Source organism: Oncorhynchus clarkii, chromosome 4 (assembly GCF_045791955.1).
Source record: "Oncorhynchus clarkii lewisi isolate Uvic-CL-2024 chromosome 4, UVic_Ocla_1.0, whole genome shotgun sequence".
Taxonomy (NCBI): domain Eukaryota; kingdom Metazoa; phylum Chordata; class Actinopteri; order Salmoniformes; family Salmonidae; genus Oncorhynchus; species Oncorhynchus clarkii.
This window is the reverse complement of record NC_092150.1, coordinates 86,618,697-86,631,196: the sequence shown is the minus strand read 5'-3', so window position 1 is coordinate 86,631,196 and position 12,500 is coordinate 86,618,697. Positions and strand designations below refer to the sequence as shown.

The following is a 12,500-nucleotide window of genomic DNA, read 5'->3' as shown; positions in this document are numbered from 1 at the left end:
CTCCACAATGACTCTGTACCGGTACCCCCTGTATATAGCGTCTGTATATAGCGTCCACATTGACTCTGTACCGGTACCCCCTGTATATAGTCTCCACATTGACTCTGTACCGGTACCCCCTGTATATAGCCTCCACATTGACTCTGTACTGGTACCCCCTGTATATAGCCTCCACATTGACTCTGTACCTTTACCCCCTGTATATAGCCTCCACATTGACTCTGTACTGGTACCTCCTGTATATAGCCTCCACATTGACTCTACCGGTACCCCCTGTATATAGCCTCCACATTGACTCTGTACCAGTACCCCCTGTATGATAGCCTCCACATTGACTCTGTACTGGTACCCCCTGTATATAGCCTCCACATTGAATCTGTACTCCCATACTAGGTCAGGACACTCCCATACTAGGTCAGGGTACTCCCATACTAGGTCAGGACACTCCCATACTAGGTCAGGACACTCCCATACTAGGTCAGGGTACTCCCATACTAGGCCAGGGTACTCCCAAACTAGGTCACGACACTCCCAAACTAGGTCACGACAATCCCAAACTAGGTCACGACACTCCCATACTAGATCAGGACACTCCCATACTAGATCAGGACACTCCCATACTAGATCAGGACACTCCCATACTAGATCAGGACACTCCCATACTAGATCAGGACACTCCCGTACTAGGTCAGGACACTCCCGTACTAGATCAGGACACTCCCGTACTAGGTCAGGACACTCCCGTACTAGGTCAGGACACTCCCGTACTAGGTCAGGACACTCCCGTACTAGGTCAGGACACTCCCGTACTAGGTCAGGACACTCCCGTACTAGGTCAGGACACAGCCATATTAGGTCAGGACACTCCCATACTAGGTCAGGACACAGCCATACTAGGTCAGGACACAGCCATACTAGGTCAGGACACAGCCATACTAGGTCAGGACACAGCCATACTAGGTCAGGACCCTCCCATACTAGGTCAGGACACTCCCATATTAGGTCAGGACACAGCCATATTAGGTCAGGACACAGCCATATTAGGTCAGGACACTCCCATACTAGGTCAGGACACTCCCATATTAGGTCAGGACACAGCCATACTAGGTCAGGACACTCCCATACTAGGTCAGGACACTCCCATACTAGGTCAGGACACTCCCATATTAGGTCAGGACACAGCCATATTATGTCAGGACACAGCCATATTAGGTCAGGACACAGCCATATTAGGTCAGGACACAGCCATACTAGGTCAGGACACAGCCATACTAGGTCAGGACACAGCCATACTAGGTCAGGACACAGCCATATTAGGTCAGGACACAGCCATACTAGGTCAGGACACAGCCATACTAGGTCAGGACACTCCCATACTAGGTCAGGACACTCCCATACTAGGTCAGGACACTCACATACTAGGTCAGGACACTCCCATACTAGGTCAGGACACTCCCATACTAGGTCAGGACACTCCCCTACTAGGTCAGGACACAGCCATACTAGGTCAGGACACTCCCATACTAGGTCAGGACACTCCCATACTAGGTCAGGACATTCCCATACTAGGTCAGGACACTCCCATATTAGGTCAGGACACTCCCATACTAGGTCAGGACACTCCCATACTAGGTCAGGACACTCCCATACTAGGTCAGGACACTCCCATATTAGGTCAGGACACTCCCATATTAGGTCAGGACATTCCCATACTAGGTCAGGACACTCCCATATTAGGTCAGGACACTCCCATACTAGGTCAGGACACTCCCATACTAGATCAGGACACTCCCATACTAGGTCAGGACACTCCCATATTAGGTCAGGACACTCCCATACTAGGTCAGGACACTCCCATACTAGGTCAGGACACTCCCATACTAGGTCAGGACACTCCCATACTAGGTCAGGACACTCCCATACTAGGTCAGGACACTCCCATGTTAGGTCAGGACATTCCCATACTAGGTCAGGACACTCCCATACTAGGTCAGGACACTCCCATACTAGGTCAGGACACTCCCATATTAGGTCAGGACACTCCCATACTAGATCAGGACACTCCGGTACTAGGTCAGGACACTCCGGTACTAGGTCAGGACACTCCCGTACTAGGTCAGGACACTCCCGTACTAGGTCAGGACACTCCCATACTAGATCAGGACACTCCCATACTAGGTCAGGACACTCCCATACTAGGTCAGGACACTCCCATACTAGGTCAGGACACTCCCATACTAGGTCAGGACACTCCCATACTAGGTCAGGACACTCCCATACTAGGTCAGGACACTCCCATACTAGGTCAGGACACAGCCATACTAGATCAGGACACTCCCATACTAGGTCAGGACACTCCCATACTAGGTCAGGACACTCCCATACTAGGTCAGGACACTCCCATACTAGGTCAGGATATTCCCATACTAGGTCAGGACACTCCCATACTAGGTCAGGACACTCCCATATTAGGTCAGGATATTCCCATACTAGGTCAGGACACTCCCATATTAGGTCAGGACACTCCCATACTAGATCAGGACACTCCCATACTAGATCAGGACACTCCCATATTAGGTCAGGACACTCCCATACTAGGTCAGGACACTCCCATACTAGGTCAGGACACTCCCATACTAGGTCAGGACACTCCCATACTAGGTCAGGACACTCCCATACTAGGTCAGGACACTCCCATACTAGGTCAGGACACTCCCATACTAGGTCAGGACACTCCCATACTAGGTCAGGACACTCCCATACTAGATCAGGACACTCCCATACTAGGTCAGGACACTCCCATACTAGGTCAGGACACTCCCATACTAGGTCAGGACACTCCCATACTATATCAGGGTACTCCCATACTAGGTCAGGACACTCCCATACTAGATCAGGACACTCCCATACTAGATCAGGACACTCCCATAAGCCTCAACCACACAGTATTATTGTTGGTCTGAAACATATTTTCCAGAATATAGAGATGAATAGCCTGTCATGTTAAATCGAGGAACAACACCACAGGGATAATAGCATGACCTTCCATGCTTCACAAAGGCTTTACTGTCCCAAACACATTAGTTGGTTGTCAATAATAAATAGACATCCATACTTCCTAAACCCTCCATCCCACTAGGCCCTCCATCCCACTAGGCCCTCCATCCCACTAGGCCCTCCATCCCACTAGGCCCTCCATCCCACTAGACCCCCCCATCCCACTAGGCCCTCCATCCCACTAGACCCCCCATCCCACTAGGCCCCCCATCCCACTAGACCCTCCATCCCACTAGGCCCTCCATCCCACTAGGCCCCCCATCCCACTAGACCCCCATCCCACTAGACCCTCCATCCCACTAGACCCTCCATCCCACTAAACCATCCATCAAACTAGACCCCCCACCCCACTAGACCCCCCATCCCACTAGGCCCTCCATCCCACTAGGCCCTCCATCCCACTAGGCCCCCCCATCCCACTAGACCCCCCCCATCCCACTAGACCCCCCCATCCCACTAGGCCCTCCATCCCACTAGGCCCTCCATCCCACTAGGCCCCCCATCCCACTAGACCCTCCATCCCACTAGACCCTATTTAGTGACATGATGGTGGAAGAGAGAGGAGGGGCAGGAGGTGGCCATTGTGTGCAGGCCGGTACAGTCCTACATCTGGTTGGAAAGCAGGGTGTGTGTCAAGCTATTGTATCTTCCCTATGCCAATCTACAGCTTTGTGTACAGCAGGCAGGAACCCCACAGAGAACCAGGTCACACAATAAACCCTAACAGCTATTAACAAGATGGAGAAAGAGAGAGAGCGGGAGACAGGAGAGAAGGATGAGGAAGGATAGAGAGAGAGAGAGAGATGAGAGAGAGATAGGAGAGAGAGAGATAGGAGAGAGAGAGAGAGAGATAGGAGAGAGAGATAGGAGAGAGAGAGAGATAGGAGAGAGAGAGATAGAAGTGAGAGAGAGAGATAGAAGTGAGAGAGAGATAGAAGTGAGAGAGAGAGATAGAAGTGAGAGAGAGAGGAGGGAAGAGAAGAGGAGAGAGAGAGATGGAGGGGGAGAGCAGGGAGAGGGAGAAATAGATCATTATAGCGAGAGAGGTAGAAAACAAGAAAACAGAGAGAAAGTGTAAATGGACAGATGATACTGTTCTCATCATGAAGTCTCACTCCCAGAGGAGAAGCTGGAAGGAAACAAGCAATTATTTCTCCTTTCATTAACATCTCTTGCCGACTGCGAGCACGCGTGCGTGTGTGTGTGTGTTAGTTAACAAAGCCTTAAAGGAGGTCTCAGAGGGATAGACAGGAGTCAGTTAGGGACACACGGTCTTGGAGGAGGAAACTGCCCCAGACTGTTTTATTTCAACACTCAGCGATACGAACATAAAGAGTGATGCATCATATTACCTAGAGTGCTGAAGCAAGAAGAAGATGTTCACAGAAACGGGCCTGAATGCACTTTATTCTAGGTGCTGGAATGGGAGGCTGAGTAGAGGGAAGAGAAGGCTGAGTAGAGGGAAGAGGAGGCTGAGTAGAGGGAAGAGGAGGCTGAGTAGAGGGAAGAGGAGGCTGAGTAGAGGGAAGAGGAGGCTGAGTCGAGGGAAGAGGAGGCTGAGTCGAGGGAAGAGGAGGCTGAGTCGAGGGAAGAGGAGGCTGAGTCGAGGGAAGAGGAGGCTGAGTAGAGAGAAGAGGAGGACGAGAAGAGGGAAGAGGAGGCTGAGTCGAAGGAAGAGGAGGCTGAGTCGAGGGAAGAGGAGGCTGAGTCGAGGGGAGGCTGAGTAGAGAAGAGGAGGACGAGAAGAGGGAAGAGAAGGACGAGAAGAGGGAAGAGGAGGACGAGTAGAGGGAAGAGGACAAGTAGAGAGAAGAGGAGGACGAGTAGAGGGAAGAGGACAAGTAGAGAGAAGAGGAGGCTGAGTCGAGGGAAGAGGAGGCTGAGTCGAGGGAAGAGGAGGCTGAGTAGAGGGAAGAGGGGGTTGCAGGTAGCCTAGTGGTTAGAGCGTTGGGCCAGTAACCAAAAGATTGCTGGATCGAATCCCAGAGCTGACAAAGCAAAAATCTGTCGTTCTGCCCCCTGAACAAGGCAGTTAACCCACTGTTCCCCTGAACAAGGCAGTTAACCCACTGTCCCCCTGAACAAGACAGTTAACCCACTGTTCCCCTGAACAAGACAGTTAACCCACTGTTCCCCTGAACAAGGCAGTTAACCCACTGTTCCCCTGAACAAGGCAGTTAACCCACTGTTCCCCTGAACAAGACAGTTAACCCACTGTTCCCCTGAACAAGGCAGTTAACCCACTGTTCCCCTGAACAAGGCAGTTAACCCACTGTTCCCCTGAACAAGGCAGTTAACCCACTGTTCCCCTGAACAAGACAGTTAACCCACTGTTCCCCTGAACAAGACAGTTAACCCACTGTTCCCCTGAACAAGGCAGTTAACCCACTGTTCCCCTGAACAAGACAGTTAACCCACTGTTCCCCTGAACAAGACAGTTAACCCACTGTTCCCCTGAACAAGGCAGTTAACCCACTGTTCCCCCGAACAAGGCAGTTAACCCACTGTTCCCCCGAACAAGACAGTTAACCCACTGTTCCCCTGAACAAGACAGTTAACCCACTGTTCCCCTGAACAAGACAGTTAACCCACTGTTCCCCTGAACAAGGCAGTTAACCCACTGTTCCCCTGAACAAGGCAGTTAACCCACTGTTCCCCTGAACAAGACAGTTAACCCACTGTTCCCCTGAACAAGACAGTTAACCCACTGTTCCCCTGAACAAGGCAGTTAACCCACTGTTCCCCCGAACAAGGCAGTTAACCCACTGTTCCCCCGAACAAGGCAGTTAACCCACTGTTCCCCTGAACAAGGCAGTTAACCCACTGTTCCCCTGAACAAGGCAGTTAACCCACTGTTCCCCCGAACAAGGCAGTTAACCCACTGTTCCCCTGAACAAGACAGTTAACCCACTGTTCCCATGAACAAGGCAGTTAACCTACTGTTCCCCTGAACAAGGCAGTTAACCCACTGTTCCCCTGAACAAGGCAGTTAACCCACTGTTCCCCCGAACAAGGCAGTTAACCCACTGTTCCCCCGAACAAGGCAGTTAACCCACTGTTCCCCCGAACAAGGCAGTTAACCCACTGTTCCCCCACTGTTCCCCTGAACAAGGCAGTTAACCCACTGTTCCCCTAAACAAGGCAGTTAACCCACTGTTCCCCTGAACAAGGCAGTTAACCCACTGTTCCCCTGAACAAGACAGTTAACCCACTGTTCCCATGAACAAGGCAGTTAACCTACTGTTCCCCTGAACAAGGCAGTTAACCCACTGTTCCCCTGAACAAGGCAGTTAACCCACTGTTCCCCCGAACAAGGCAGTTAACCCACTGTTCCCCCGAACAAGGCAGTTAACCCACTGTTCCCCCACTGTTCCCCTGAACAAGGCAGTTAACCCACTGTTCCCCTAAACAAGGCAGTTAACCCACTGTTCCCCTGAACAAGGCAGTTAACCCACTGTTCCCCTGAACAAGGCAGTTAACCCACTGTTCCCCTGAACAAGGCAGTTAACCCACTGTTCCCCTGAACAAGGCAGTTAACCCACTGTTCCCCTGAACAAGGCAGTTAACCCACTGTTCCCCTGAACAAGGCAGTTAACCCACTGTTCCCCTGAACAAGGCAGTTAACCCACTGTTCCCCTGAACAAGGCAGTTAACCCACTGTTCCCCTGAACAAGGCAGTTAACCCACTGTTCCCCTGAACAAGGCAGTTAACCCACTGTTCCCCTGAACAAGGCAGTTAACCCACTGTTCCCCTGAACAAGGCAGTTAACCCACTGTTCCCCTGAACAAGGCAGTTAACCCACTGTTCCCCTGAACAAGACAGTTAACCCACTGTTCCCCTGAACAAGGCAGTTAACCCACTGTTCCCCTGAACAAGACAGTTAACCCACTGTTCCCCTGAACAAGACAGTTAACCCACTGTTCCCCTGAACAAGGCAGTTAACCCACTGTTCCCCCGAACAAGGCAGTTAACCCACTGTTCCCCTGAACAAGGCAGTTAACCCACTGTTCCCCTGAACAAGGCAGTTAACCCACTGTTCCCCTGAACAAGGTAGTTAACCCACTGTTCCCATGAACAAGGCAGTTAACCCACTGTTCCCCCGAACAAGGCAGTTAACCCACTGTTCCCCCGAACAAGGCAGTTAACCCACTGTTCCCCTGAACAAGACAGTTAACCCACTGTTCCCATGAACAAGGCAGTTAACCTACTGTTCCCCTGAACAAGGCAGTTAACCCACTGTTCCCCTGAACAAGGCAGTTAACCCACTGTTCCCCCGAACAAGGCAGTTAACCCACTGTTCCCCCACTGTTCCCCTGAACAAGGCAGTTAACCCACTGTTCCCCTAAACAAGGCAGTTAACCCACTGTTCCCCTGAACAAGGCAGTTAACCCACTGTTCCCCTGAACAAGGCAGTTAACCCACTGTTCCCCTGAACAAGGCAGTTAACCCACTGTTCCCCTGAACAAGGCAGTTAACCCACTGTTCCCCTGAACAAGGCAGTTAACCCACTGTTCCCCTGAACAAGGCAGTTAACCCACTGTTCCCCTGAACAAGGCAGTTAACCCACTGTTCCCCTGAACAAGGCAGTTAACCCACTGTTCCCCTGAACAAGGCAGTTAACCCACTGTTCCCCTGAACAAGGCAGTTAACCCACTGTTCCCCTGAACAAGACAGTTAACCCACTGGTCCCCTGAACAACCCACTGTTCCCCTGAACAAGGCAGTTTAAACCACTGTTCCCCTGAACAAGACAGTTAACCCACTGTTCCCCTGAACAAGGCAGTTAACCCACTGGTCCCCTGAACAACCCACTGGTCCCCTGAACAACCCACTGTTCCCCTGAACAAGACAGTTAACCCACTGTTCCCCTGAACTGTACTGCAGTAGGTCTACCTCCAACAGGTTGTGTGTGTGTGTTAGACATTCCACTCACCTGTAAGTGGTGTTGTCAGAGCAGGGTTGATGTGCTCTCACCACTACGAACACGTGTTGGAAGTGAGAGCGTATGTTCTTAGGGGTGAAGGGTTGAGCCCCAGGCTCCTGGAATACGATGGTCACTATGTCATTTCCTATGTGACGCTTCCTCAGGAGCTGTGAGGAGAAAGACACAACGGGGGGGGCAGACACAACAGGGGGGGAGGGGGGGGGACAGACAACAACGGTAAACTCGCAGCAAAGACATTTGAACAACAAGAAAAACATATGTCTTTACAATCCATCAATGACTGTAGAATGTGACACTAAAAAAAAAAAAAAAAATCATTGCGTTGGAATGACAGAGAAAACAGGACACTGAAATGAGGGGCCATCTTGGCTTCACAGCGAGTCACTACAACGGCTCACCGAACTACAACCACCCTGTTATTTACTTTATTAACTGGGTTCATTTGAAAGTGTTACAAATTCAACCGTACCAACACAGACCTGTTGTTTGTTGTTGGGTGTGTAGGGCAGCATGGTGGAGACATGAAACATCACCTCGTAGTCCTTATAGGTGGTGTACAGGGAGTGGGTCCCTGTGGAGTCAGCTGGAGGAGAGACAGACAGTAGAGTTAGACAGACAGGTCCGTAGTCCTTATAGGTGGTGTACAGGGAGTGGGTCCCTGTGGAGTCAGCTGGAGGAGAGACAGACAGTAGAGTTAGACAGACAGGTCCGTAGTCCTTATAGGTGGTGTACAGGGAGTGGGTCCCTGTGGAGTCAGCTGGAGGAGAGACAGACAGTAGAGTTAGACAGACAGGTTCATAGTCCTTATAGGTGGTGTACAGGGAGTGGGTCCCTGTGGAGTCAGCTGGAGGAGAGACAGACAGACAGTAGAGTTAGACAGACAGGTCCGTAGTCCTTATAGGTGGTATACAGGGAGTGGGTCCCTGTGGAGTCAGCTGGAGGAGAGACAGACAGTAGAGTTAAACAGACAGGCTCATAGTCCGTATAGGTGGTGTACAGGGAGTGGGTCCCTGTGGAGTCAGCTGGAGGAGAGACAGACAGTAGAGTTAGACAGACAGGTTCGTAGTCCTTATAGGTGGTATAGAGGAAGTGGGTCCCTGTGGAGTCAGCTGGAGGAGAGACAGACAGTAGAGTTAGACAGACAGGCTCATAGTCCTTATAGGTGGTGTACAGGGAGTGGGTCCCTGTGGAGTCAGCTGGAGGAGAGACAGACAGTAGAGTTAGACAGACAGGTTCATAGTCCTTATAGGTGGTGTACAGGGAGTGGGTCCCTGTGGAGTCAGCTGGAGGAGAGACAGACAGACAGTAGAGTTAGACAGACAGGTCCGTAGTCCTTATAGGTGGTATACAGGGAGTGGGTCCCTGTGGAGTCAGCTGGAGGAGAGACAGACAGTAGAGTTAGACAGACAGGCTCATAGTCCTTATAGGTGGTGTACAGGGAGTGGGTCCCTGTGGAGTCAGCTGGAGGAGAGACAGACAGTAGAGTTAGACAGACAGGTTCGTAGTCCTTATAGGTGGTATAGAGGGAGTGGGTCCCTGTGGAGTCAGCTGGAGGAGAGACAGACAGTAGAGTTAGACAGACAGGCTCATAGTCCTTATAGGTGGTGTACAGGGAGTGGGTCCCTGTGGAGTCAGCTGGAGGAGAGACAGACAGTAGAGTTAGACAGACAGGTCCGTAGTCCTTATAGGTGGTGTACAGGGAGTGGGTCCCTGTGGAGTCAGCTGGAGGAGAGACAGACAGTAGAGTTAGACAGACAGGCTCATAGTCCTTATAGGTGGTGTACAGGGAGTGGGTCCCTGTGGAGTCAGCTAGAGGAGAGACAGACAGTAGAGTTAGACAGACAGGTTCGTAGTCCTTATAGGTGGTATACAGGGAGTGGGTCCCTGTGGAGTCAGCTGGAGGAGAGACAGACAGTAACTAGAGTTAGACAGACAGGTTCATAGTCCTTATAGGTGGTGTACAGGGAGTGGGTCCCTGTGGAGTCAGCTGGAGGAGAGACAGACAGTAGAGTTAGACAGACAGGTTCATAGTCCTTATAGGTGGTGTACAGGGAGTGGGTCCCTGTGGAGTCAGCTAGAGGAGAGACAGACAGTAACTAGAGTTAGACAGACAGGTTCATAGTCCTTATAGGTGGTGTACAGGGAGTGGGTCCCTGTGGAGTCAGCTAGAGGAGAGACAGACAGTAACTAGAGTTAGACAGACAGGTTCATAGTCCTTATAGGTGGTGTACAGGGAGTGGGTCCCTGTGGAGTCAGCTAGAGGAGAGACAGACAGTAACTAGAGTTAGACAGACAGGTTCATACAGTCGTGGCCAAAAGTTTTGAGAATGACACAAATATTAATTTTCACAAAGTCTGCTGCCTCAGTTTGTATGATGGCAATTTGCATATACTCCAGAATGTTATGAAGAGTGAGCAGATGAATTGCAAAGTCCCTCTTTGCATTGCAAATTAACTGAATCCGAAATTAACTGAATCCCACTGCATTTCAGCCCTGCCAGAAAAGGACCAGCTGACATCATGTCAGTGATTCTCTCGTTAACACAGGTGTGAGTGTTGACGAGGACAAGGCTGGAGATCACTCTGTCATGCTGATTGAGTTCGAATAACAGACTGGAAGTTTCAAAAGGAGGGTGGGGCTTGGAATCATTGTTCTTCCTCTGTCAACCATGGTTACCTGCAAGGAAACACGTGCCGTCATAATTGCTTTGCACAAAAAGGGCTTAGGTGATTGCACCTATATCAACCATTTATCGGATCATCAAGAACATCAAGGAGAGCAGTTCAATTGTTGTGAAGAAAGTCCAGCAAGCGGCAAGGCCTTCTCCTAAAGTTGATTCAGCTGGGGGATCGGGGCACCACCAGTACAAGACTTTTGGAGGATGGCCTGGTGTCAAGAAGGGCAGCAAAGAAGCCACTTCTCTCCAGGAAAAACATCAGGGATAGACTGATATTCTGCAAAAGGTACAGGGATTGGACTACTGAGGACTGGGGTAAAGTCGTTTTCTCTGATGAATCCCCTTTTCGATTGTTTGGGGCATCCGGAAAAAAGCTTGTCCGGAGAAGACAAGGTGAGCGCTAGCATCAGTCCTGCGTCATGCCAACAGTAAAGCATCCTGAGACCATTCATGTGTGGGGTTGCTTCTCAGCTAAGGGAGTGGGCTCACTCACAATTTTGCCTAAGAACACAGCCATGAATAAAGAATGGTACCAACACATCCTCCGAGAGCAACTTCTCCCAACCGTCCAGGAACAGTTTGGTGATGAACAATGCCTTTTCCAGCATGATGGAGCACCTTGCCATAAGGCCAAAGTGATAACTAAGTGGCTCGGGGAACAAAGCATCGATATTTTGGTCCATGGCCAGGAAACTCCCCAGATCTTAATCCCATTGAGAACTTGTGGTCAATCCTCAAGAGGCGGGTGGACAAACAAAAACCCACAAATTCTGACAAACTCCAAGCATTGATTATGCAAGAATGGGCTGCCATCAGTCAGGATGTGGCCCAGAAGTTAATTGACAGCATGCCAGGGTGGATTGCAGAGGTATTGAAAAAGAAGGATCAATTTCATGTAATTTTCAATAAAAGCATTTGACACTTATGAAATGCTTGTAATTATACTTCAGTATTCCATAGTAACATCTGACAAAAACATCTGAAGACACTGAAGCAGCAAACTTTGTGAAACTTAATGTGTGTCATTCTCAAAACATTTGGCCACGATTGTAGTCCTTATAGTTCATGGTCCAAACACACCAAGACAGTCATGAAGAGGGCACGACAAAACCTTTTCCCCTCAGGAGACTGAAAAGATTTGGCATGGGTCCCCAGATCCTCAAAAGGTTCTACAGCTGCACCATCGAGAGCATCCTGACCAGTTGCATCACCGCCTGGTATGGAAACTGCTCAGCATCCAACCATAAGGCGCTATAGAGGGTAGTGAATACGGCCCAGTACATCACTGGGGCCAAGCTTCCTGTCATTCAGGACCTACAGTTGAAGTGTGAAGTTTACATACACCTTTAGCCAAACACAATTCCTGACATTTAATTAAGTAAAAATTCCCTGTCTTAGGTCAGTTAGGATCACCGCTTTATTTTAAGAATGTGAAAAGTCAGAATAATAGTAGAGAGAATAATTAATTTCAGCTTTTATTTCATTCATCACATTCCCAGTGGGTCAGAAGTTAACATACTCAATTAGTATTTGGTAGCATTGCCTTTAAAATTGTTTAACTTGGGTCAAATGTTTCAGGTAGCCTTCCACAAGCTCCCCACAATAAGTTGGGTGAATTTTGGCCCATTCCTCCTGACAGAGCTGGTGTAACTGAGTCAGGTTTGTAGGCCTCCTTGCTAGCACACGCTTTCTTAGTTCTTCCCACAAATTTTATATAGGCTTGAGGTCAGGGCTTTGTGATGGTCACTCCAATACCGTGACTTTGTATTCCCTCTGCTCTGGGTCTATGAATGGGTCCTATTCCCTCTGTTCTGGGTCTA

The 12,500-nt window shown here is 49.9% G+C and overlaps 1 protein-coding gene across 1 annotated transcript in view; it reads right to left on the bottom strand.

The window, feature by feature from the left end:
* LOC139407403 (signal-induced proliferation-associated 1 like 1) overlaps nucleotides 1-12,500 on the bottom strand; it is a 60,821-nt gene that overhangs the window by 35,394 nt on the left and 12,927 nt on the right. Inside the window, exons 8-9 of the mRNA XM_071151161.1 lie at nucleotides 8,482-8,585; nucleotides 7,991-8,148 (exon numbers count right to left, since the gene is read on the bottom strand). Of these exons, the coding sequence (XP_071007262.1) occupies nucleotides 7,991-8,148; nucleotides 8,482-8,585 (262 nt within the window). The remainder of the gene's footprint in view (nucleotides 1-7,990; nucleotides 8,149-8,481; nucleotides 8,586-12,500) is intronic.